The sequence below is a fragment of the Oenanthe melanoleuca genome, chromosome Z (genome assembly GCF_029582105.1).
Source record: "Oenanthe melanoleuca isolate GR-GAL-2019-014 chromosome Z, OMel1.0, whole genome shotgun sequence".
Taxonomy (NCBI): Eukaryota; Metazoa; Chordata; class Aves; order Passeriformes; family Muscicapidae; genus Oenanthe; species Oenanthe melanoleuca.
In genome coordinates this window covers 10,195,708-10,222,653 of record NC_079362.1, presented here as the reverse complement: position 1 = coordinate 10,222,653, position 26,946 = coordinate 10,195,708, and the positions used below count along the sequence as shown (strand labels likewise).

Here is a 26,946-nt window from a genome sequence, read left to right as displayed (position 1 = left end):
TATGTATTTTGAAAAAGATGTTCATAAAGAGACATATAAAGAATATTCCACTGTAAACATGTTTCTTTCATTATCAAGTGTATCAGAAAAAGATACAGAAGAAACCTTGCTACAGCAATGTTGCTACAGCATGACCTGAGTGAAATGTCATCCAGGTTCATAACGTTAGTAAGGTTAATGCTAGAGTAGCAGAGCTCTCTTTTTAAACCCCTAACATCTGAATCACGAATGTTCCATCTCTAAATTTTAAGGAAAAAAACCAAACCAAAACAAAAAAAAACCACCAAAACCAAAAACAAAAAACAAACAAACAAAACAAACGAGGAAAAAACTCTCCAAAACGACAAACAAACAAACAAACAGAAACATTCAGTCAGCACCACAGTAGAAAGAAGTGACAATTTACTAAAGCCGAGGGCACTTCTCTGACAGGTTACAGCTAACCTTATGGCTGTTTGGAATAGCACGACCGCAAAACTGCAGCGCTAGCCCTTAGCGTGGGCAGTCTTTTTCTGCTACGAGCCTCTCACGGCTACAGTGTAGTTTGTACGAAACACTCACGTTCCCGTCTGCAGAAATGCACGGAGCTGAACAGCACCGGCCCCAGAACACCAAACCCCTGGTAATGCAGCCGCCAGAAGCCCAGGGCTTTCTCCTCGCCGTCAGCTAGCAGCGATCTGCTCTCGCTCTCCCCAAGCCGCCCGGACTTGCGGACGGAGCCCGATGCCTTTCGCGGACTGGCCCGGACGCCCCTCATGCGTGACGCGGCTAGCGCCGCTGGGCGCAGAGAGCGCTCTGTCTGTCTGTCTGTCAGTCCGAGCCGGCAGCCCAGCGCCGCCCGGAGCCGCAGGGACCGGGCCGGCTGAGGATGGCGAGCATCGCTCACAGCCCCCGCTGCCCGGCAGCCCGCTGGGCGGACCACGGAGGGACACCACGCAGGGACACCACGGAGGGACACGGAGGGACACCACGGAGGGACACCACGGAGGGACACCACGGAGGGACACCACGGAGGGACACGGAGGGACACCACGGAGGGACACCACGGAGGGACACCACGGAGGGACACGGCTGTCCCCGCCCTCACCTGCGGGTCGGAGCGCTCCCGGCGCGGGGGCTGCCAGCCGCGTCCCCGCCGATGCCCGCGGCACCTGGAGCCCGGCGGCGACCCCAGCAGCTCCCGCCAGGCCGCCATGCCCCGGGACTGCGATCCTTGTTCCGCGGGGCGGGCGGGGCGCTGTCCTTTACCCCGAATCCTCGGCGAGCCAGGAGCTGCCTGTCCCCCGTCCCGGGAGGCGTCCGCTGCCGCCACGGCAGCGCTTCTCCGCTCTGCTCGGCTTCCCGGGGAGCCTCGTCGGCCGGGCCGAGCGGATCTCCGTTCATATGCCTCCCCTCCCGGGCCCAGCTGCGCTCTCCTTCCACCCTGCCAAATTCTTTCTCGCATCGGGAGACCGTATCACAGGTACCCCGAACTCAGCACATGCTTTTTGACTCTGGTTTGCCTCATCTCAGTCTTCACTCCTAACGCTACAGTCAGTCATTTTACAAGGGGCTGTAAAAGCAAATTCACGGTATAAATTACAATGAAAGTAACAAGAAGGTCCAAGAGGATATTAGAAATTCTCTTGAATTATGAAATATGAAGACTTGAATCACAGGTAATCAAGACATCATTGAAGGCAAAAAGTTAAAAAAACCGAACAGTAGCAGTATGACAGCTCATGACAATGAACACAACCAAGGAAACAGGATGTGACCAGTGTATTTATTAAAATCTTCATAAAGTGATTAAATTTGGATACAAACCCAAATTTTTGAACACTTAGGTTCTTCATCTTCTTAGTCATCTTCACATAACTTCTGTATCACTTTTTCCACACTGACAAACTTAAAAGAAGGCCCTTCAACAGCTCCTCAGCAGTTACCACTGTCCCCTGGAATCCTTGAATGTTCCAAAGACCACAGCCATCAAACCAAAGTCCCAGCAATAACTATACCTGGTTGTACCTAGTGCAAACTAATAAAACAGGCATACAGCGTTCTTCTTTATCCTGAATTTGTTCCAGTCTTTGTTTTCTTCAACTTGTTTCTCAAACTTTACTTTTCAGTCAATGTCCATTTCCTCTCATCTCAAACTTACCCTCTTCCTATAATCTCAGGCTCCAGTTCTTTGTTTTTTCATCTGTTTCTTGCCTACTGTTTCTTTTATTTTGTAGGTTTCTGGCCACTGTATTGATTGTGAGCTCCAATGTCCATCTGATTCTAGATGTTATCTATATTTCCTATCCACTTGCTCTTTCTAGATGTTTCTTCTATTTTCTGGCCTCTCAATTTCTATTTTTCCTGCTCAGCCAAGACTTATCTTTCTCTGTTGTGCTTAGGTCTCCCTCTTCTCCTCCCTACAGGAGAGGGCTGCCTTCAGACCATGCTGTTCCATTGCAGGAGCCTGAGCAGAGCCTCTGTCAACACCAGGGAGAAGACAGCTCATACACACAGTCTCAGCAGCACCCTATAAAACAGAGTTTGCCTGGTCCTTGGGCATGCCTCAGGGCCTTTTGAAATTCTGGCTGTCAAACTTAGCAGTGGCTTCACATAAACTATTATTTCAAAGACAGAGATGATAATGAAACTGTTTCCAGCCTCCTGCCAAATATGGTTTTCTGCTTCTTGAACTTTTCTATTTTGTCTTCAGATTTTTATACTGCATTTCCCACATGGTAGGCCTGAAGAAAGTATTACAGCTTCTAATAACAGGATGGACTTCTAGAAATTTTAGCAAGTGCTGAACATGATGTTCATTCTTTACCTAGCTATACCTTTTTTTTAAGGTATTACATTATAATCAATTAAATTTTCTTAAGTCGCCCTGAGTCAGTTTAGAAGACTTTGGCTCAATTAGCTAGTATCATCAATGCTTATAAATAAAGAAAATAAATATTTTAATAGGATGTATCAGTAACTATTACTGCACCCACTCTTCATATTAACCTGAACTTCATAAGGAACTTGAAACACAAGTATTGCAGCACACGCAGGTGAATGGGACTTACTGGACCAAAGCTATATATACATATTCCACTGATTGCAAGCATTTTCTTAATTCCAAGTTTCTGACATTTCTTTCTAAGTTGTGAAGAGTCTTTCAGATGTAAGAAATTCTCAATCTTCCCTGAAATTAGGCCTTGCCATTTCTTACCTAGTACAAAGACCTAGAAATCTGCTGTGAAAAGCCATATAAGCCAACTTATGCTGCGAATTCCCACACCCAATTCCTCAGCACTTCACTGATACGAAAATACATGTGGTATGATTTATAACAGCCACTTTAGTAGTTCAAAGTCCATATGTACTCTCCTGTTTTCTCTAGAAATTGGAACTGCTGAGATATTTCCTTCTCATCATTCTTATTTCTACAGGCTTACCTTAAGACCAGTGTTATTTTGCTTGTCCATCATTTAAGCTGCTTTTTGTTAGTCCTTTCTTCCCAGTGTCTAAGCTATCACCTCAACAGCAGTGCAGACAGCTCAGTTCTTGGATGCTCATTAGAAACAGTGCATCACATCTCTGGCTTTTCATGTCCTAAGGAAGTTAAATGTATACTTATCAAAGTATGACTGAATTAATTCATTAATCATCTTGCATTGTTTTCAAATTCCAAGTATACCAACCAAAAAGCAATGTCAAAGGAGGATAATACACTTAATAGAAACACTTACCAAAGAGGAATGGGCTTGTTTCTGTTATTTCCACAGATGGCCTGCAAAGTCAAAAACATTTAGATACCCACCCTGTTCTCTAAGATTAGTTATTATCATTCCTCATGTCCAGCAAAGTACACTGAAATGTTTTTTTTTGGGTTTTTTCTATCTATCATGATTAATCAAGCAGAATCTATTAGATGTTCATACAGACTTTGGAATTAAAAAGCCCAAACTAATTTACATCTCATGAACTAATCTGTTTTAGGGGGAACTCCCAGTTTCATTGTTTCATCATGTCCAAGTACACTGAAGATACCGAGTTTCACAAGACTATATACACACCTTTACCTTTGCCTTAGTGCCCTAGCAGACCTTCAAGAACTGATGATGCACTAAAGAGAGGAGTGAGGAATAAAAGTGGTAGACTCTCCCCATTCATATAATCATCAACAAATCAGCCTGCCTTCAGGCTTATTCAAGTTTATCTAACAAAACTAAAGAAGTAGCATAAGTTGATCCAAGAACAAATGCTTGTTATATGCAGCCAATATATTGAACACACTCATCAGATGATGACTGGTTCAGCTTCTGCTTTAGCATGCTTTGAAAAGGCAATGTGGCAGAATGTTGATTATTATAGCACAAAATATAAATACTGTTTTACCATAGAGATTCTGAGCTACAACAGAACAGAATTTTCTGCTTCAGTCTTCCCCTTCAACATACAGTGCATGAAGGCAACCTCCTGGAGTGAGCTTAAATCATGGTTTACTGTTTATTTCACAGTATGCATACATACAATGATTGTTCCAGATCTGATCATAGCAAATCTTCCCTCCCACTACCCAATGCACACTGATATTAGAAACTGAACTGCCAACAAAGGAGAACATTACTTCCCTCATCACAAATATAATAATTTTTTAATTAACAGGTGACAGAACCCAGACAGGCATATAAATATCAATCATCTACTTGTTCACATGATAAATTGCTTCAACAAGAGGCAAGAAGGAAGAGAATTTTGAATATTGAATTACACACAGACAGGATGTTTTCTTTTTTAGGCATTCAACAAGTAGTTACTGATATGAATATAGTTAAAAATTCCTCAACATAGTTCTGAAGTTTTATTAGAATGTATGAAGAATTATTTGAAGTCAATTGGATAGTCTGCAGAACTTATTCTATGAGAAAAATTGTTTTTACAGCTTCAGAGTTTCTAAGTTGCCAGGAATGTAGTGGCGTAAGTTTTCTCAACTTAATAGTCACAATCACAAAAAACCAACCATAATTTTCCTTGTATACATTCTGAAATATCCTTGGTATAGACCCAAAGAACAAAATGTGATTGGCCAGTTTAATCTTGTTACGACTCCAAATAGTTTTTGTGCTTGCGGTCATGGTCCCATGGAAACCAGCAAACTGCTTCCTACAGCAGGCTATCACAGTCCAGAATGGAGGAACAATACTTCACATGGTGTCTCTAGTCTCTGTTACTAGATTTTCTTAACGGAAAATTAGTAGGAAAATTAGTGGAGGCATTCTGAGAGGACTTGGTGTGGAAGTATGTTTGGCGGTTTTAAGGTGTAGTAATCTCCATCTCATGGGGACAAATGTTTTACAATTACAGAGAAGCATAATCTACTTCTGCAGGGCAACAATTATAGATCTATAGAATTATTTAGATTGGAAAAGACCTCTAAGATCAACCAACCATTAACCTAGCACTGCCAAGTCCACCACTAAACAATGTCATTAGGTGCCACAACGACACATCTTTCAAAAACCTCCAGGGATGGTGACTCTATCACTTCTCTGAGAATCCTGTCCTAATGCTCGGCAACACTTCCAGTGAAAAAAGTTACCCTAATATGCAATCTAAACCTCCCTGGTACAACTGGAGGCTATTTCTTCTTGTTCTCTCTTGTTACTTGGGACAAAACCCCAACATCTGCTTCTACAGCCTCCTTTCAGGTACTGAAGACAAACACAAGGAAGATGCAGGATCAAAGGATAACATTGTGGGCTTTACCTCAACATTCAATGATTCCTCAGATGGTATGTGTAGTTAAACAGTATCATCTTTATAATTTTCCAAGTTTCTGGGTAGCCTTTGTTGACTAATAACACAATAACTAATTCTAAGGATAAGAAACCTTGAAGAATAGTTTTGTAGAATAGTCCTCAGGGAACATTGTCTTCCTTCTGTTTGCTCTCTCATTCCTTTTATCTCCCAGAGGATTACATCTTTCAGAGTACTCCTAGAAGGCAAGAATTCTGTCTAACTTTGGTTCCTGTGGACTGTGTCAAATGACAGGCATATGAATACTTCAGTGACATTTCCTACAGACATTGCCTCAGAGCTCTCAAATTCCCATTTTAAAACAATTTTCAAAATATGTATTTTGCTTTCCCACCCGTTTTTCATACTAGGCACAAGCTGGGGTTGGTACAGGGCTGATACTCTTCAACATCTTTATTGGTAACACAGACACTGGGAGCAAGAGCGCACTCAGCATGTTTGCCAATCACACCCACTTGAGCGGTGCAGTCAAACATGCTGGAGTGAAGGGATGCCATCCAGAGGGACCTTGACAGGCTTGAGGGGCGAGCCAATGCAAACCTCATAAAGTTCAACAAACCGAAGTGCAAGGTTCTACATCTGGCTCAGAGTAATCCCCGACACACCCACAGGTGGGGCAGAGAAGCAATTTAGAGCAGCCCTGTGGACAAAGATTTGGGGTTGATAGCTGATGAAAAAAACATGGCCAGTAGTATGCACTTGCAGCCCAGAAAGCCAAATGCATTCCAGGCTACTTCCAAAGGAGTGTGGCCAGCAGGTGAAAGGAGGTGATTCTCCACCTCTGCTCTGCTCTTGTGAGACCCACCTGGAGTCACCAACTGCGCACAGTTCTGGTATTATCCCCAATATAAGAAGGACATGAAACAGTTGGAGCAAGTCCAGAGGACTGCCATGAGGTTGGTAAGAAGACTGAAATACGACCACTACAAAGACAGGCTGAGAAAGTTGGGACTATGCGGCCTGGAGAAGAGACTTCATAGTAACCTTCCAGTATCTGAAAGGGATCTGCAGGGAAGCTGGAGATGTCCCAGCCCAGTGTTCTAGGCCACGTTGGGTAAAGCCTTGAGCAACCTGGTCTAGTGGGAGGTGTTCCTTTCCATGGCAGCAGGGAATTGGACTAGATTTTAAAACCTCCCCCCCCCAAATTATTTTAAGGCCCTTCCAAACATTCTATGTTTTTATGGTATCTTTCTCACAGGGACTATACGGAAGTTAGAACTGAGAAGATGGAGGTTTGTGTTAATATTCATATTCAAAGACATGCCAAAGCAAACACTTTGAGCTTTAGAGAAGACAAACAAAAATTTTCATGCTTAAGACTGAAAAAAGAGCCTTATCTACACAAGACTTAAAGCAATGCCAGATTATACAGTGCAAGAAGATGGGCAGTTTCATGGTAAAGAATACTGTCCAAGGTCTGTGCCAGTCTTCCAAAGGCTGAAGACACATCCATGTTCATGTGAGATGCGTTTAGTAAGTGCTGACTGCTCTGCAGGCAAGGAACGAGTACTTGACTGTTCGCTTTCACAGGTTACCCTAGCAATTGTGGGGTCTGGGCAAGGGTTCCCCATCAGGTACAGCCTGATGGCCAAACGATGGCAGAAAAAGCAAGGGACCATTTGGATTCACCCTGTAAGCTGTAGCTGGCCTACAGCGCCCTGTTGAAAGCAGCAGACAGTTACCAGCAGATGCTAGTGTCAGCCAGGCAGAGCACTGTTATGATAACTAGTGCTTTAAACAGTGTTTTGAGTAGCTATCCCATATTAAATAATATAAATATTCCATAACATCAACAGTCAAACTGATTAACTTGGCTGCTTGTTGGCTCTTATTTTACTTTTAGGTACCTGGATTTCTAAAAGGAAAGCAAAGTAAATTTAAGCCTACTTCTATTCAAGAAATTCAGAAGTTTATTCTTTTCCTACAGCAATCCCCCTTTTCTAAAACAACATTCTTCTCTTATAACCCAGTGTCTTAGTCCTTACATAATTTTACACCAATGTGTTTGCTAATTGCTATACTGTGTTTTTAAATTGTAGTTTTAATTATCACAGGAATCAGCATAGGTGATATTTTAAGTAGTATTTTCTTAAATTCCTTCCTCATATGAAAATACCCAAATTATTTTTCTTTTCTGAGGAAAAACTGACTAGCCTAGGAGAGGAGATGAGTTTAGCTCCATCCTTGGGAAAATCACATCAAAGTAGTGTGACTTTCATTTTCATATTGTATTTCCCAATCCTACTTCAGAATTATTTTTATGAGTTAAATTTCCACAATTAAAAGCTGTCTTTGGTGTCTCTATATTTGCACATAACACATTTGGAAATACTGAGGTTTGAAGTAGATCTTCCTCTTTTTTATCACAGATTTTTCCAATTCCATAAAGGTAAAAGAAGAAAAACCATTATAGCATACACAGATGCAACCTTTTGTGATTATTTGATTTTTAAAAAAACCCTGTAGTTTTCAACTTATGATCATGAAACCAAAGGATTTTGGCAGTTTACTTTATGCCAAAGCAGTTCTTACATAATAATTATGTAATCAGAAACAAAATAAGGTGTTTGTTTGTTTGTTTTTAATTCCAGGAATTAAAAGAAATTGAAATCTATTTTCATACCCTAGAAGTCGAAGCATCAAAAGAAATTATCCAGCATGCGGTATCAGACTTCAGAGAGAAGTATTTGACACTGCATAGATCCAATATAATTAACTACTGTGTTTACTACTACTCAAATGGATGTTAAAAAATTATCCTATGCAAGAGAACAATAAATGGCTCATTTCCACTCACAGCTCTGCATGAAAGGCTTTTCACTAGCTTAAACATCACTGCAGATAGTACAATGCTATTTTTGTTTAATTTTCTCAATCTCATACTTGGTAAATCACTTAATTCATCATATTCCAATCCAAGTATGAACTGCAAGCATTCATATAACAAAGTGAGAAATATATAATGCTTAGCTAGTTAATATCCCTTCTTTCTAAAGTTCATTATTGTAAAACAAGACAAAACAAAAGCAGGAAAACAATCATCCACCATAAAAATTTCCCCTGTGAGTGGTAACATAACACTAACAAGAACACTAGTTTTTCAATCAGTAGGAGAAAAGGTTGTTATCTGTATTGCTTTAAGAGAAGAAATAATGCTTTTTAAAGTCCTTGAAAGTAACTAAGAAGTTATGAATACAAGAAGATTTCACCAAGAACATTAAAAACATAAACTACTACTGACCATAACTAGTATTTGTAAATACAATAGTAATTAAATACACTGTTAAAATATACTATATATCACCACCAAATTCTCTAATACAAAAAAGTATGAAGTAGGAATTTTAATCAGGAAATAGGAAAATAAGTATCTTCCTTCCCTACTTTTACTCACACACCACAGTTACCTAGACACAAACATTTAAATACATCCTGAGTTAGTTTCTTATGACTTAGCACTTACCTTTTTCTTCCTCATATTATCATTAGATACTTTAAGTAGTCTTCAGCCACCAGCTGAGGTTTCCACCCAATATACAATCTAATAAAACCTGTTCCCCACTTCTAATTAAAGGAAACAGTGATACAAAGCAGTGACAACAAAATCCCATGTATTAAATTGATTATTGGTTTGGTTGGCTGCTTTTTGGTTCGTTTCTTCTTTGAGGGATGAGGAGATTTCGAGAGAATTAAGAGCTTAACCAAAACACCTCGACACAATGTTTTTACTCTAGTTATGCTGAAAATCTTGTGCCCCTTACGATCAGGAACTTTTGAGTTGATCTGTCCTTATTTATGTATCACAGTAAGGAAATGATTAACATTCATGATGTCACCATTTGAATTTTCAGTAGAAGTCTGTAATAAAAGCACACCCAAAACATTTTCCAGATTCATGGTAACTTACTGTGAATGTGTATTGCCACCTAGAGTGTCAAAGTTATAAGTGTAAGCATGGAAGCAATTAAGCCAACCCAGGCATGTAAGTTATTATGAAGTGCTTCTTTGAGCACAAGCTTTGCTGCAGAAAACACTGAGTCTCCACAGTCTAACCCCTCTTACCACAGTTGTGGTCAGATGCTTTCACAAAAAAATAAATGAATTTCCTCAAGTGAATCTACTGTTCTGATTAGAACATGCTGGCAGATGCAGAACAGCAATTATCTTCAGTTTCACCTGATAAAATACACATTTGCATGCTTTTATCTTCATGAAGGACCCTATATATTTTCCAAGTACCTATACACAAGCATGCTTTTTTTAACATCCACTAAATTCCTCACCAACAGGAAAAAAATTAACCAGAAACTGTCAAAACAGTAAGAAACCTGTTACGTTTAGTTCATATCCATATTCAAATTACTGTAATGTTGCTGTACTGAAGATGGAGCTAATGCTGAAAATATTCTCATCATTGATCTGCTGGCCAACTATACCTGCACTCACAGGCTGGGTTACTTCATGATGACCTACCTTCCATCCCCCACTTTTTTCTTCATTTTCTTTCTACCAGTCTACTTATCCAACACACATTACTTTTCACAGTAGCACTTCACTTTTCCTGATCTGAGCTGAGCTTTAATGTTCTCCCAGAGGCTTATCTATCTTTGGAGCCATAACATAATGCAGGCCTTCAATAAACACAAATTAGACAATGTAAAACAGGCCCCTGGTTTAGAAATAATGCAAAAAATTTACTAATGCTAATCATGCCACTTTGCTGTCTCAATCTGCTTTCAAACTTATTTAACTCCCACATCTGACTTACTATTATGCCTATATCCTTACTGTGTAATTTGCTGAATGCAGCACTGGGTGCCATCTAGATGTGGTTACCCCTCACAAGTTCTCAAGCTTGTGACACAGGTTCTTGCTTTTAGAGAGAAGTATTTTAGAGAATACCAAACTCCCAGTTAACTACAGAAAATATAAATTATTATTTTCCCCTAAAATGTAAAACCTTATTAAATGCAGCTACTGAATTGTCTCAGGTTGTGTGATGGCATTTCTTTATCTTAAAAGAACATTTTCTTCTCATTGGATATTAATGCATATGCAAATTAAAACATCTTAAGCTTACATGTAGTTTATATGCAGCTTTTGAATACAAGGTCTCTAGAAAAACAGAGTCAGAAATCAAGACCAGCAATTTGGTAGTTCGGTGTCACAGGGCATCTGGAGACACAAAACACTGAGAAATGCCATTTCTTGTAATACTTTTTGTCAGCTCTATTGCAAAATTTATGTAATCTATCTATCTATCTATCTATCTATCTATCTATCTATCTATCTATCTATCTATCTATCACGTCCCGTGGCCCAGCATTCTGTATAACCCAGGCTCTCAGGAGTAATTTCAAGTAGTTTTCCAAGGCTTTTAGATTTACCTCTATTTGCAAAGAGATGAATGGAAAAAATGAATCAGCTCTGGAAATGCTCTAAAAGTAGCCATAACATTCCAGCCCATAACAGAGTCCACAACTGGAAAAAACTACGAGGAAAGTGCTTGCCTACAGCACAATTGCAAATGAAGTAAATAAACATACTTACGGCACACTGCAAGCTTAATTTGTTGTAAAGGACTTATTTATCTTATTATGGGATAGATTAAACATATATTTGAATGGCAATAATAAAACATCCTCTGTCCCACAAATACTGTGGAATGGCAGATTTTAGGCCATTGCTAGGACATATCTACTGCGAATGAAGCATCAAGCAGATTTTAAATGAGCAAACTCTGTTGCAAAGATACTAGTTAATAAGGCAAAATACTGACTGGATCCTGACAACACTGGATGGTGTGAAATATTATAAAACTCACAAATATAGGAATGCATGTATTACCTAGGGTCAAAACCCCCTAGATCATATAACTAACTAAATACCTCAAAAAATTAATAGATCTATTTTTTTCACTAATTTATTTTGGTTGCAGTAAACATGAAATAGCAGTTCTATAGCCTTCTTGCCAAAGAAAGTTTGTTTTTTAAAAAAAAATTTAAAGTACCTCCTAAGACAAGTTGGTGCATTTGGACTTACACAAATCGTTAAAACCGTCTGAGAAAAATACATATTGTCCAAATATGCAATCATACAAAAGGTAGGAGGATATTCAAAGAGGCACCCTGAAACTGCCTATGTAACTAAGCCACCTCCTTTCTTCAGAAGATATTCAGAGATCTTAACAAGCTAAGTGAATAAGCAACAAATAGATACCTATGCAGCACAAATACCAGAAAGTTTCCAAGCGTTTACCAAGAAAGCTGAAAAGCTCGCTCTTTTAAGCAAAAAGACCTAACAAATCAACAAAGAAGCAGCAACCTTATGAAATAAAGTTAAAAACTTCACACAGTAATAGTGCCGACGTTTTCATAAACACACAGGAAAAACTTTATTGTCCTTTAGCAAGCACACTATTAAAAAAAAATATAATTCAAAAGTTGCCTTTTTGCATAATGATTACAGAAAAAATACAATGTTTTCTATCCTTAATGACAGATGTATTTGCAAAATCTAACTCTTCCCATACAACTTCAGTCTATTATTAAAAACATGTCTTTCTAATTGTACTTCAATTTGTAAATAAATTGCAAATCACAAACATTAAGCTCGTATTTCACAGCAAAAAAACACTATTTGAATGAACTTCTGCAAGATTCACAGTCTCTGCAAAAACTACACCTCATTCTGTAAAGTTTGAAAGAGTGTGTGGTCATTTTATATTGCACTAACTTTGACTCATTTGCCCAAATGTGTCATTCAGATGCTAACAACTGGTTCAGAGCAATGTCACAAAGACTAAGAATAGAATTAACTTGAAAACAAACTAAAACCATTAAATACTGGGTGTCCACTGCTGTGCACAATGTGAAAACGAGAAGGTGAAAAAACTTTTTCAAAATGAGAATGTGAAACCTTTCAGAACAGCAACAGCTTTCAGCAGAAAGTAGCCCCTTTTCCTTCCCCTTCTCTGCCACACTTGGTTTTTGGTTTGCATAGAAAAGGGAATGTTTTGTCCAGTTTTGATGGACTCTTAGTTTTTGGTTTAGCTATTATACAAAAAAAAATACACATTAGACATCACTAGTTTGTGGTTTCTATGATACAAAAATGATAAATCATTCCATATTTCTCTTTCAGGTACCACACATTTTTTTGTTAAGGGCAAAATGATTTTGCGTTTCCTATCGACATGTAACGTATCCCCATTTATTTTAATTGCTTCCCAAAGTTCTAATTTTCTGTATTTTTCTTTTAGTCTGCCTCTGCATTTTCAAGTATTCTTGTTAGACACTGTTGGTTCCTCCTTACTGCACACCTCCAGACAGCTTACTGTTAAGTACCCAATACCATTTATCCCATCCTCTAAGGCAACTCAGATTTGCTTTTAAAGACTGCCACAACAGTTTCTCCAAGATGGCATAAGCATACTTATCATTCAGCCAAGGAACAAAACCTGAATCTCAACTGAAACAAGTTTCCCGGGAACAGATGCACAGCTATGAAACAACTGATCAGGTTTCCATTTCAGTCTCTGTGGTATCAGTCCTTGCAGCAGTTTTAGTGCCTGATGAACTCTCTTCATCTAGGTTCTGAATATCAGACAAATCAATAGCAGGCAGTGGTGCTCTCCAGTACAGGAATGAGTTATATTGACAGAATTCTTCTTGCTTTGAAAAGAGACAAATAAACAAAAAGTTAACAAAACATTGATGTGCATACCAGCAGCAGAAAATTATAAAAAGAAACTTTTATTACAAGAAACTGAAACTAGAAAGAGTCACTCAGCTATTACATATTAACAATTATTTTAACATTGATTCTTAACTAGATCATGATTTACTTCTGCCTTTTTTAGTGTTCTTTTAATATTCTTACTTAATATTCTACGTAGCAGCTTCCGTAATTTCATAAATTTCTTCAACTTACAATTTTCACACAGAAAAAAGGTGGAAAACTTCTGCAATTATTGGATTTTACATACAAAAACAGCTCACTGCTTTTTCTTCTCCTAATAGTACACAATTTTCATTCACATTAAGAAACTGTATCCAAAAGAATGTATTTACCTACTGAACTGCATCTCATAGGGATGATACATGCAGGACAAATAAAGCATTTCAGTGTTTAAGCCACATTCTGTTTCTTCTTTACTGTATCCAAATTTTGTATTCAAGAGAGGAAAGCTTAAAAATCACAGAATATTCTGAGATGGAAGGGACCCACAAGGATCAGCAAGTGCAGCTTTCTTAATTAATGGCCCCTATGGGGAGCAAACCCACAACTTTGGCATTATAGTAACAATGCTCCAACCTATCTAAACAGCATTTCAAAAAACCTTGGAAAAACACATCCTCATTCTACCAATTTATTACGGCATGACAGTTTTAATTTTTTTAAATGTCTGTGAGAAAATACATTTCCTGTTTATAAACATATCACAGTTATCAACAGTGGCTAAGCTGTGCATGTTTCTATGGAGATGATACACCTAGGAAGAGGAATGACCTAAGTCATTCTTTAGGCCACCAACATGTATTTTCTTACAGTATATAAAAACAGGGAATGCTGACACAAACCTAAAATAATGCATTTCCATATTATATTGGGTTTGCATTTTTCCTAACTTACAATTTGAATTTTTAAATATTTTACTTCCTTGTCTCAGCTGTACCAGATGCTGAACAGAAGCATTTTTAACAAATAAACTGGTATAATTGTTTTGGTATTTCTCAGATCAAGGTATGCAACATGTAGTAAGCTCAGGGATAGAAAAGCCCAATTTCTATTGACTAAGTTGCATAATATTTAAGGAGTTAGTTTTACGACTCTAGTTTCAAAAGTGTACATGGAAATAAAATTAAAATAATCTTTTTTCTCTGGCCAACTGTAATATAATGCTTTAAGAAAAACACTGCGAAATTAATTAAATACACAAGTCATAAACAGTGAAGAATAATACCAACTCTGGGATTGTATTTTCAGAATGGTGTAAAAATCATCATCAGAAAGATAATTATAAAATTTAAATTTAAATTTATAAAATATAAAATACACAGGTAGGACATTAAAAAATAGAAAGAAGAAATATGGAAGAAATATCTCTAGTCTGAGGTGTTAACCAAGTTCTACTTTAAAATGAAAATATTTTTATATTATATTGTACTGGGAGAAATAAGCTGTTATAAATACGTTCCTAGAAAAATATTTTATATAGAGGACTAATCTTTACAGTGTGAAAATTCAAGAGACTTGTGGTCTTCCGACCACTGCTAAAGCTTATGAAGTTATGCCAAAGAATGCAAAGAGCAAGTAAAAGTCCAGCATTATACCTGTGATGGGAGTCAAACTGTTCTGTAGAGGTTTGTTCAAATTGTTTAATTACTATGTTTATGAATACACATGTTCTCTCTTCAAAAATGAAAAAGATGACTGTATTTAAAATGGCTGTATAATATTCACCGCACGTATAATTTCTCCTGAATTTCTACCACCCATCATCAATAAAACCCACTAACAAATCAATCAACCAAGAAAACACAAAAAGGCAGGCCTTGGAAGAGAAAAGCCACTGTTTTCGTTACAGATCACAAGTGGGTGTTGTACTATGAAAGGCATCAAATTCTCAAAACTATAATCTACGACTGCCGTTCAAATCCCATCTAACCTGATCAGACTTTCTGCCACTTCCATATCACTGAATCTAAACGTTTGGTCATACAAGATCTAGGCGGGAGGAAAAGTCAGTTTACCACGCAAACTTCTATATCTGAAACTCGTGAAATTGGATCACTATTTGTTTTAGTTGTGTGGGTTTTTTGTTTTTTTTTAATTAAACTTCTCTCTGTATGTACCAAATCTCGTTTTCAAAACTATCTGCAGTCAAGGCCACGAAGAAAAACGTATATTGTTCAAGTTAGCCAGAAAAGTAGTTTCAATATACCCTAATCATTATTATGCTGATGTCCTTTCTCAGATCACCTGCTCCGCTGAATGTTTTGGTTAAAAGACAGCTCTAAAATGGCTATTACATGTTAAAACACGAAGTTTAGGAAGATGACGCTGTAGTGACCCTAACCCTCATCCCCACACAACAGAGGCGGCACCAGAATAAGCTCGGCAAGCTTCCACCGCACTGATGGACGGGGATGAAGCTGAGCATAAGCTCAGGTAAAGTGGTCAAGCTGTTTCCCATCCATTTCATGGCGCGGTAAAGCTGGGTAATGCTTCTCTTGCCCCAAGGAAATCCAAAATAAGAGGAGCTTTATGAGGGTCGCGGCCGGGAGGCACGGATGGGGCCGTGCGGCACCGAGCGTGCTCGGCGAAAGCACGCCAGCACCCCCGGCGGACATCCGCGACCTGCACACACGCTTCGGCCGCTACCAGCACCGCCCCTCGCTTCCCTCCCCGCGTGCGAGCGACCCGGGCCCGTCCCGCTCAGCTACCTCGGCGGCGGCGGCCCGCTCTTTATCCCGGCCGCCCACGCGTCCCTCCGCCGCCGGCGCGCCCTGGGGTGCCGCGGTCCCGCCGCGCCGCCGCTCCCCGCCGCCCGCGTCCTCCGGCTGAGCACGGGGGCCGCCGGGCCCGAGCCGCTTTCCTGGCGGCGCCTCCGCCTCCTCCAGCGGGCGCTTGGGCGCGGCCGGGCCCGCGCAGCCCGGCTCCGCCCGGGGCCGCCGCTCGCCCGCGCGGGGCAGCGCCGGCTCGCGCAGCAGCCGCTTCACGGGCACGTGACACATCAGCGGCTCCGCGCGACGCTTGGCCATGAGGGGCCGCGCGCCAGCGGGCCGCGGAACTCGTGTGAACGGCCGGCGCATGCGCGGCGAGAGCGCGCTGCAGCGCGCATGAGCGCCACGGCCGGCACCGCCGCCGAGGGGCGGGGCTGGCCGCCGCACTGCCTGACGGGAGGAGCGCGCGGGAAGCGCCCACTCAGCCAAACCCTCACCCGCCACGAAGGATGGAGCCAAACACGCGAGACATCGAGCCTTACAGCAAGCTTTAATATCCAAAAAACCCAGTCCGTTACACACACTGAAAACTGTGGGAAGTGCACACAGAGACATGAAACTTCCCATTCTTACCATCTTTGCAAACAATTCCAGAATATAACACATTAAAAAAAATACAGGACGTTTTACATATATCAAACTCCATATAAAGAAGTTTTACGCTGAAGATTATGCAGCATTTTATTTTACACCTGTTACCATGTATAGTATAATAAGGACCTAAAAGAAACAGTCTCAGCTGATAAATACCTTGAGCATTTCCACCTGCATAGAAAACTAAATAAAACAATTATCAAATTCTATAATACACAATTATCCCTGTGCATTATAGTACAAGTGGCAAATTCCAAGAACTCATAAATGGGACTGCTGGTAAAACACTACTAACAGCTCATTCACAAGACTATTTTGCTTCCAACTCTTAATGTGACTGTTGCAATTTAAAAGCAGAATACTCTGGGAAAAAAAAAACAGCATTTTCTAGATTAGAAATAAAAGCACATCACTGTATTACACCATATGTAAAAATATTTTCTGAGAACATAAAAAAATGGCACCTGTGACAAGGAGTGGCAAGGAAAAAAAACCACCAGACAACAGGATATTGACACAGGATATTGACACTCAACCATAAATAAAGAGTTCCATTGCTTATTTTTGAAAAACAAAACACCGCATTTCAAGTTACACACTGTGTAAGGGGCAGCAGCTGGGTAGTATTATAGATAGATATGCTACTCGGCATCAACCTGACATTCACCTAACATCTGTTCTATTTCAAGAAGCTTGAAAATCAAGTAAATTACTAATCATATTTTACCTAAGAGAAGCAGATTGAAAGCAAAGAATCACAAATTTTCTTAAAAATTAAATGGTACAATATGGAAATTAATGCATGTGGTTTTTTACTTTTAGCCTTTTAGGACTTTAAAATATTTGTTGAAGAGCAGTGTTTAATCTTTAAATAGATCTCCCTTGGAACAGGGAACTTTGACAGTTCATGCACTTTTAAAATAAGAGAATTAAAAGAAGAGTAGTTTTTACGCCAACCTTCAACACTTCTGTAGATCAGAAGCCTCTGTTCTCAATCAGAATTCTGAGCAGAAAGGGGCACAATACTGAAACATATGCAAGCATATGCTCTTACGAAGTGTTGAAAATATTTTTTTTTAAAGTTTGCTTTCCCTCCTTGCAGATTTTCAATTTAGGAATAAAGGCACAAATTTCTGGCCTAGATTACAAAAATCAAAAAGCCAGTAACAGATCTATTAAAGAGATGTGATTAGGACATCACCATGAAAGACAGGACAAAAAATTATCAGAAACAAGCTACTGACCAGTGTCCTTACAGCTAAATATGACAAAAAGAAAAAAATTCAGCCCTCATCATAATGGTTTCAGATTTTAAACGTATATTTGAAAATGCATCCCCAATGGCACTTAAGGTAATCAGTATATCACAAAAACAAAACACCTAAGATGACACCTCATCTCAGACTAGTTAATTAAGGTTTTTCTCATGTATATAACTTCAAAGTGACATGAGATTTTATGTAGCATGACAGCCTCTTGTCGATTAAATATTCACCTAAGACACGTGTTAGGGGAAAAAAAACACATTAGCAGGAGGAACCAGGAAGTCACAAGGATGAAGTGAAGTGTTTTAAGATACAAGGAAATTGTCTACCATCTGGCCTGCGTATTCTGGCTCAGGGGAAGTAATCAAGTTTTAGCACAAATTTACATGTAACTTCACTGCTCCGACAGGTACTTTTATGTCGTACTACCTACACATGGCATGGATAACTCAGCTATGTTTATCAACTTTAAAAATTCTGGCTTAAACAGTAGGAAGATGACTCAAAATCAGTGTTATTTCAAGAAGGCAATGCATCTAACACATTTCAGTTCCAACACTAAGATCAATAAAGACCAGTGTTTTCCTGAACTGACTTTAACTACTGCTTCTCTGTCATAGTTTGCCTTTTCTTCACTCAGTATTCAGCCTTCACATAGTACTTAAAATTTCCTAGAGGTTCTGATTTTTCAATTAAACCTTTAACAGTGGTACAGCCAGAGATCAGAATTTGTATATCATATTATATTTCAGTTCCACAGAAAATGTTTAACAGTTCTGATGACTATTTTATCTGTCAAAAATAATTTTACCACTTCCCAACCATTTCAGAATTCATAATTTAAGTACACATTTACAAATACTTCTCTAAAAGTGATACAGCTAGTACAGTAAGCACCTCCATGCATTCCTAATATCCAGTAGAAAAAAAAAGCACTATAAATCTATGAGAAATGAGGCAGCATTAGCAGAGAATTAGTCTAGTTATGGCAAATATTAAATTTTGTTCTCAAGAAAACACTTTTGCTTTTTTATTTAATGCATTCCAAAATACAAGGACAGTGCCTGTGAACATTTAATCTTTTACAAGTGTATTGTGAATATGCATGGCATAGTATATGTCTGAATAGCAATAGAGAGCTTAAGAAAATAGACACTATCTATATCCTCTTAGGAACAAGAAGGCACCACTGATTTGAGGTTGTGTCCATACATCACCAGATGATTTTATTCTCATTTCTAGCTTTCAAACCAACATTATTTTCTCATTAACCTATTCAGACCATTACTATTCTGGTTTTCTCACCACGAACAACACACATTCATAGTAGTATTTCATCATGGAGAGTTCATTCACAGTGTAAGTTGACAGGACAGATTCTTTCTCCACCTGAAAACAAAGCAGCAGTTTTAAAGACAGCTTCTGTACAGGAACTGCACAGGAAAATGCTATATGGTTATTAGATTATGAGGCTCATCTATAAACTTGAGAAAAGCAGATGATTTGTAACATACATAACACTCCGCAAAGTCATTAATATATGCCATTATATTGAATGAAACTTATGGTGGTTTATTCAAAACAGTTTGTCTGATTCATACCAATACTGCTTACTGCAAACTATGGCATCCTCTTACCTCTATATGGAATCCATACTGCAGGATAACATTCTTTATATCCTCATAGCTTAATTCTATGGAAAGTTCATTTCCCAAGTTTTCAAAATGATAAAGGAGAGGACCTAAAGTACAAAGATACAACAGAAATGGCTATCAAAAAGACAAAATATTGTTCAAAATCAAAAGTATATACTGATTGTACAACAAACACTTATATCCAGATTCACATACTCAAAAATATGAAAGTTCCCTGCCCAGGGCAGAAGGGTTGGAAGTAGATCATATTTAAGATCCAAGCCAAACCATTCTATGATTCTATAAATTCTGACAAAAGAACATATTACTGTTACTTGAATATGATTCTTATATTGAATTTCAGAATCAATGCAAAATGAAAACTAATTACTTTAGCTCTTATTTAACGATTTGCAACATTTCCTACCACATTTTGTTTTTGGTATCTTAAAATTTCTTCAGGCAAGCATCACTGCTGTCTCTATAGCTCAGAATATAGAAGTCTGTCTAGGAACTCTACTAGCACTCTGACTGGCTGGGACTGGAAGTGTGACTGATTGACCAGTGAGTCACTAGTTAGTATGTATAATGTTTAATGCCTTGTCTAATGTTTAATGTGTCTTGTCTAACATTCCTTCACCACGGAAGTCTCCAATCAAATCTCATTCCCAAAACTTCTGCTTTGAAGCAGAGAACCAATCAGACATTTTGGGGAAAAAAACCAAAAACACAAGGATGCATTTTAAAGTTCTGTTTTCTTAGAAAAACAGCAAAAACCAACACAGAATACTGTATTTCTCAAAAAAGAAACGTCTGATGCATGAATGCAAAACTTGCCACTGGCAAGATCTAGATGTCTATTTAAAATCACAGAGTATTGATTTAATTGTAAATAGCAAACATCTGAACATATTTTGAACACTTCTATAATTTCCAAACCCTGTATTTTTCTAGCTGAACAGTTTCCTGCACAGACACAATTACACACTATCAAAAATAAGTCAAAAAGACTGGCTGGTCACACTTGCCTACATTTATCCATATTCCTCCAGGCTTTAGTATTTTCCATATAGTATCAATATAATCAATAACATTATGTGCTGTGTCTATGAAAAAGCAAGTTGCTACGCAGTCCCATGTATCTGCACAAAAAGAACAAAGTATATAGAGATTAGTTCCAGTGCTTTTAACGCTGTAAAAGTTCTTCATTTAACCCTAATTAACAGCAGCTGAAGGCTCATAATTTTGTTTGCAAGTAAATAAAGTATTTTGGTTTACATTAAACACTGTTAACTTTGGGTTCACTTGACCTGTATTCATGTGTGTACATGTACACATACACACACTACAATATTACATATACTTACTACTTACTTAACAAAACTGTTCATATATTATATAAAATTATATATATATTATATACTGTAAAATGTAAATGTTGTAAACCATTTTATTTAAATGAAGGCCCTAGTGTGCTATCACTCAACTGTCCTATGAATTTTATCATGGTAACTGTTAAAAATACAACTGCAAAAATCTCCAGTCATTTTAGGTCTCCCTAGCTAGTATCTAGAACAATACAAGTCCGCACACTAAAGTGTACCTTCACAAATCGCTTAGCTTTAAAACAATTTACTCACTATTTGAGTATCTCCCCAGCTGTTTTTAACTAGTCAATTCAACAAGCAGGAATTTTTGAAGTCTACCTTTTAAAGCATGAGTCTCCCTGTTTTTCTCTAAACAAGTATTCTTGAAATAGCAAAAGTTTTAAGTTCTGTAAATAAAAAACATGAGAAGTCCTAATTTATGCCAGTCTTGTATGTTCTACTGTTTAAGATAGAATCTTCAAAAATTAAGCAGCTGTGGGGAAGGCTCCTGCAAGATCTGTTATACAAGGAGGTGTCAACATTTTCTATAACTAGAAGAAAAGCTGATTTGGAGTAAGAAATAGACCTACTGACACAGCTGGAGAAATATTCTGTATAAGAGAATCTTGCTATAGATAGTTCTTTATACTTAATACTGGTAGGTGCACTTTCATTCTCTTTATAATCTGTCCCAAGTACTCTGAAAGTATGTAAAGTTACATGGAAAGCCCAGAAGTTTGCATTTACTCACTGCATTCAGAATAAATTTCCTGAAAATCCCCTGCTGTCATAGAGAAGTTTGAACCAGAAGGAAGACTGTGAGGATCAACATCTGGGAAATAAATTGGTCGTATCTGATCAGCAGATCTTCTGTTATTGCTAAATTGATGAATCCAGGGATAAAGCTTACATGAATTAATTTGAGAGCATCTGCAAAATATGAAAACCACCAAAATTTGTTTCAACTAACTGTTTATCTATAATCTAGAAATATAAGATTCAAAGTTCTTGTAACAGCTCCACACATGCCGGAAGACTTAATATAGTTCACAACACTTTTGACTGCCCATAATAAAACAAGCTGATAAAAAAACTAATTTTAATCTGAAACAAAATCGCTACCACAAAGTAACTGCCTTTTTTAGCTTTAGAATTTTCTTTTATGACTTCTTATCATTTTCTCCAATTTATTTCTCTGCTGAGAAGAAAATACATATGTTTACTTCGTAAGATTAATAAAACTTTAGATTTGCTATATTCCAAGAAGCTGAGATTTGCTGGATTATCTCTTTTCCTATTAAAAAAAAAAACCAAAAAACAAAAAACCAGAATCAACAAACAAACAATAAAAACCTAGTAACATTAATTCCACAATTTTTTTTTGGAAACGTTTGTTACCATTCTAGACTTCCTTTAACCATAATCACAGGAAATATTGAAGCACTACTGAACAAAAGCATTATCCAGAGGCTAACTGAAACGATGCTTTAAAAATTAAAAATATAATTGAATGCCATTTTGCAAAGCACAGTAACAGTAATTTTAAGTTTGAAGTAATTTTAAATTTGTAGCACCTGGATCTTTGTCATCATGCTAAGCAAACACGTCTTTGTAAAACAGAGTTTCTGGATTGACATGACTAGTGAAATCAACTCGTATTTTTAAAAGTGATAAAACACAACATTTAACAGTAAGCTTTTCCCACCATCCTGTAAAATTAGTTTGTAACTAAAAAAATGAAAAAATATTTTCTTTCAAAGACAATGGAGGACGTATCTGTCCCACAAAATACATATCATCAGGCACTTCATAAACTGCAAGCAATCTACTGGGTTACAGAAAGTGCACTCTTTTGGCTGATGATTAGAATATATTTGTGATTAAGTGTTTGAAATAATATTTTTTACCTTCTCTATGTCATATCACTATTTCATATTTTCAGTTAAAAACTGAAACTGGAGCAGCAGTAATACAGTGTCCAACTACTTTCTTCATATGTATCAAACATATGCAGCTGGTTTAAAAAAAGAAAACCCAAATATAAACAACAAAAAAGTCCCCTAACTATAGCAACAGCAATTAAAAAAAAAAGTATTAGAAAGGAGTTCATGTTCACACAGACTTTGAAACTGTTCCAATTTAACAGAAAATAGCAATCTTTTTTCATATACAAGCTTGAAAACCTCCATTTCCAGTTTCAACAATTTTTACTTCAAAACCAAGTACTCTGGTCCTTGGCAATTCCATTCTTACAACAAAAAAAAATCTGTAATGTATATTCTATTATAAAAATCTAATGTATTTAAGTGTGACACACTTGATTATATTTTTCATAGGAGTGGGGTATTCACTGTTCAACATTCAGCTGAAAAGACAGTTTTAGAAAAAAATGGGTAGGTCAAATCTCAATTCTCACCTCTGGTATACAGATAAAAATATAACTTAACTGTTTTCACCCTAAGGCATTCGTGTGACATGCAACAAACACAAACAGTAGTCTCCTCCAAGAGTCAAGATTTATCTAAAATTATATTCTTTTCAGAAAGTAAAAAAGAAAAACACACCATGTAAGAACTTTATGCATACAAGGGAAAGCAGGATGTCCCATACAAGGACTGAAGCGGCCTTGGAGGCGCTAGCTTAACTAGACTAAGGTCACTTTATTCTCAAATTACAGTTTCTTTATCAGAGTAGCAAACCCTAAATAATTTCAGACATTTACAGTGAAGTTACACTGTGATGCACATATCATACCATGCAACTTTATCCACCTTAACCAAAGTTCATGATTTCAGAGATATGGAAGGTATTTTTAAAATGTGTGAAAATCAGCCAATAACACTTTACACACAGAAACATTAAGCCAGTATACCACATCTAGGAGCCTACTGTAGCAATGCTTGACATTCAAAACTTTGTCTTTGTCTTCCTAAATATAAACCACCATCCAAGAAAGAAGGTAAAGCTGTAAGCTGTAAAACTGTAAGCACATATGAGTAAAATCCTCATGCTTTTATCAACTAAAAATAAGTATAAATTAAATTGAGACTATAGTTAAAAACTGATTGCCAAATTCTTTTTTCTGACCACTCTTCTTTAGGTATTATCTTCAGCTTATATTGATCATTGTTTTTACTTCCAGTTTTAGAACAGCAAAGTGCATTTCAGAAGGCTGTGAACAGCCACTTCAGACTAAACTGAATCTTCAAGTCCCTAAAACCTTCATAACGGACACATCAAGCCCACAATTGCATCTGGCAGACAGGAATGCTTGGACTTCAACTAAACTGACTGCTGATCAGTCACGCTAGGAGTATACTCTTCCATGCTAAGAACATAACTGATAACTTGTCCAGCAAAGATGATTACAGTAGTTGCACAACACTCAATTTTGCTGTCCAGAATATCATACTCTTAGGAGGTTTAATGTATGTACACCTCTTTGCTAAATATCCTACACGAACAGGAAACACTATGTAAGCATTAAATGCTAAAATTACTACCATTAGTAAAACATTAACCTTTAGGATAATTTCCCATATAGTCTTTATTTAAGGAAGCATGTCAGCAGAGGGTAAAGGTGAAGCTAACTAACCTCTGTGACAGCTGATAAGTGCTTCAAAAGATGGGAAATGCAGGCTTTTACGTTGCTTTGAAGTTCCAAAGCATAAGAAGATATGGCTTCCTTTTAGCAGCTAAAAGGCATCAGTCAGATCAATTGTAATACACAATTGCACCACCAAATGAGTCACTTCAGAATAATGCAGGAAAAAAAGAGAAAATTAAACAGTAAACATCTACTACTCCAGTAAACATCTACTACTATCACAGGAGCACTACTGCTGTATGCAGATATGCAGCAGGCATCGTGTAGTCTTCCCTTTGTTGTTTTTGAACAGTAAGCTGTATGAGATGCAAGAGCATCACAATGCGCTGTTGACAACTAGTCTATAAAACAGTCTCCAAAAGCTCACGTTTTTTCAGCAAAGGTGTATCATTTCAGACTGATGAATGACTTGTCAAATTCTACCTCTGTGAACCTGGCATTAACACCCCACCAAAAAAAACCACCCCCCTAAACCTCTTTCAATACTCGTCCGTCTGTAGCCTTCCCATTCTCTTTCTTAAAAGAACAGTTGTGTGTGCTGCCTTTTTTTCTTCTCTTACAAGGTCATTTTGAAAACAGTTCATTCCAATGCAAGAATGGCAGAATACCAAATACAGAAAAGTCATTTTAAGTAAAACCTGTAACATAAAATTTACTATATTTAAATTTATTATCTGAGAAAAATAATTGTACTATTAACTCTCAGCCTCTTGCGCAGCACGCTTCAGTGACTGTTACTCTTGCCAAAACAGTGCCTAAAATTTTAATATGGAATGTGACACTTCTTTTTAAACATGTATCCTCTTAATAATCACTACTACTAAATACTATGGATGTATTTACTATCCTATATTTAGTAATAGTAAGATAGCTGTTCATTTTACAGAAACAGATGTGAAATAAATCACAAAACCTAATCAAAATTTTGCAGAAGATCTGTTGTACAATTTAGAGATTTTAAATCTCACAACTTGAAAGCCATGCTTTCCGTAATTTTAATGATTCAGATACAATACTTCCTTCTCCATTTATCCCTAAGACTTCTTTATTAACGAATTCCAAGAAGTATGTACCTTGCAGTAAGACTTATAAATCTGTTCCTGTGAGATGTATATTTAGACTTCTCTCATTTATAATTTTGCCTCTCTAGGTTTTATTCAGCAAGTAAAACATAAGCTATATACCTGTTGAGTACAAAGTTAGAAGAAAAGAGCATAAAGAGGCTCCATTCATTTCCTTGGCAAGCATAACCGAGCATAGCTATTTCCCACGCCAATCTACCTAGCCCAGCACCAGGTACCAGGATATTAACTTTGGAGAAATCCCTGCAACAGAACAAAAATAATAGTTAAGTCTTTATCTGATATCCCTTAACACAACTTAGAGGTTCCAGCCAAACATTTTTCCCACCATATACTTAGGTACCATATTATGTTTCCTGTATGGCTTCACTTTTACATGAAAAATGAGCCTGTTCTGATCAGATTGGTTAATTGTACAGTCAAAATAATGCACAGAAATTACTCAAAAGAACATATACAACTCATTCTGAATACCGAGCATAACTGCTATACACAATTTGTTTTTCTTATAAGTTCTACAGTTACTCAGCCAAAAATTTGTTATGTGAATTGAAGAATATTATCATATATCACAATAAGCTTATCTTTAAGTCCCACTGATAATCAGAAAGCATTCTAGAAATATTTTTTGCTACCTTACAAGAAAAAAAGCCCAAAAACCCAAGTGTTTTGACATGAGAAATGAAAACATAAGATATCCACAATCTGATTAACAATTCAGAATGTAAAAACTTTAAAGGAGTGACTGTTTCAGCAATTATGGGTTCTTCATATGCTGCTCACTGGTTTCCCCAAAGTACTTTAAGTGGTGTATTTCCTTAACCAAAGTACACTGCAGCTCTCTAACCATCTACCCATTACTAAGCATCAAGCTGAAGACAACCAGAAAACATCTAGGAGTGTGTTCACTGAAATACTTAGAAACATCTCTCCCAAGTGCAGCAACTAACAAATAGAACTAAGAATCTCAAAATTCACTCCTCTTTGAGGCAGTACACACGTGTTCTAACCAACACACTTCCACAATGCAATCAAGCCTTCACTTACAAAACTGAAATCACTCCCACGCCAAAGACACCTAATCGAAAAAGAAATTTTTCAG

General features: G+C 37.6%; 3 protein-coding genes across 10 annotated transcripts in view; all 3 read right to left on the bottom strand.

The window, feature by feature from the left end:
- The window catches only part of LOC130265005 (transient receptor potential cation channel subfamily M member 6-like), a 55,484-nt gene extending 51,625 nt beyond the window's left edge, over positions 1-3,859 (bottom strand). For 2 of the 5 annotated variants that reach the window (XM_056513727.1, XM_056513728.1), the window contains exon 1: positions 1,088-3,857. In XM_056513727.1, the coding sequence (XP_056369702.1) occupies positions 1,088-1,444 (357 nt within the window). In that variant the 5' untranslated portion in view covers positions 1,445-3,857. Of the gene's footprint in view, positions 1-1,087 lie in introns of all 5 variants that reach the window. The other 3 variants (XM_056513729.1, XM_056513725.1, XM_056513724.1) reach the window with 3 other exon arrangements.
- Positions 3,860-12,156: 8,297 nt separating this feature from the next.
- CZH9orf40 (chromosome Z C9orf40 homolog) lies at positions 12,157-16,614 on the bottom strand. The gene is made up of 2 exons (XM_056514439.1): positions 16,236-16,614; positions 12,157-13,460 (listed from the first exon to the last, which is right to left on the bottom strand). Exons 1-2 carry the CDS (start codon positions 16,602-16,604, stop codon positions 13,305-13,307), a joined length of 525 nt encoding a protein of 174 aa, XP_056370414.1. The 5' UTR covers positions 16,605-16,614; the 3' UTR covers positions 12,157-13,304.
- A 152-nt stretch (positions 16,615-16,766) lies between these two features.
- LOC130265625 (carnosine N-methyltransferase) overlaps positions 16,767-26,946 on the bottom strand; it is a 32,231-nt gene continuing 22,051 nt past the window's right edge. For 2 of the 4 annotated variants that reach the window (XM_056514843.1, XM_056514837.1), the window contains 5 exons: positions 25,947-26,087; positions 21,907-22,085; positions 20,817-20,930; positions 19,792-19,895; positions 16,767-19,543 (listed from right to left, as the gene is read on the bottom strand). In XM_056514843.1, the coding sequence (XP_056370818.1) occupies positions 19,442-19,543; positions 19,792-19,895; positions 20,817-20,930; positions 21,907-22,085; positions 25,947-26,087 (640 nt within the window). In that variant the 3' untranslated portion in view covers positions 16,767-19,441. Of the gene's footprint in view, positions 19,544-19,791; positions 19,896-20,816; positions 20,931-21,494; positions 21,563-21,906; positions 22,086-25,946; positions 26,088-26,946 lie in introns of those variants that run through there. The other 2 variants (XM_056514838.1, XM_056514839.1) reach the window with 2 other exon arrangements.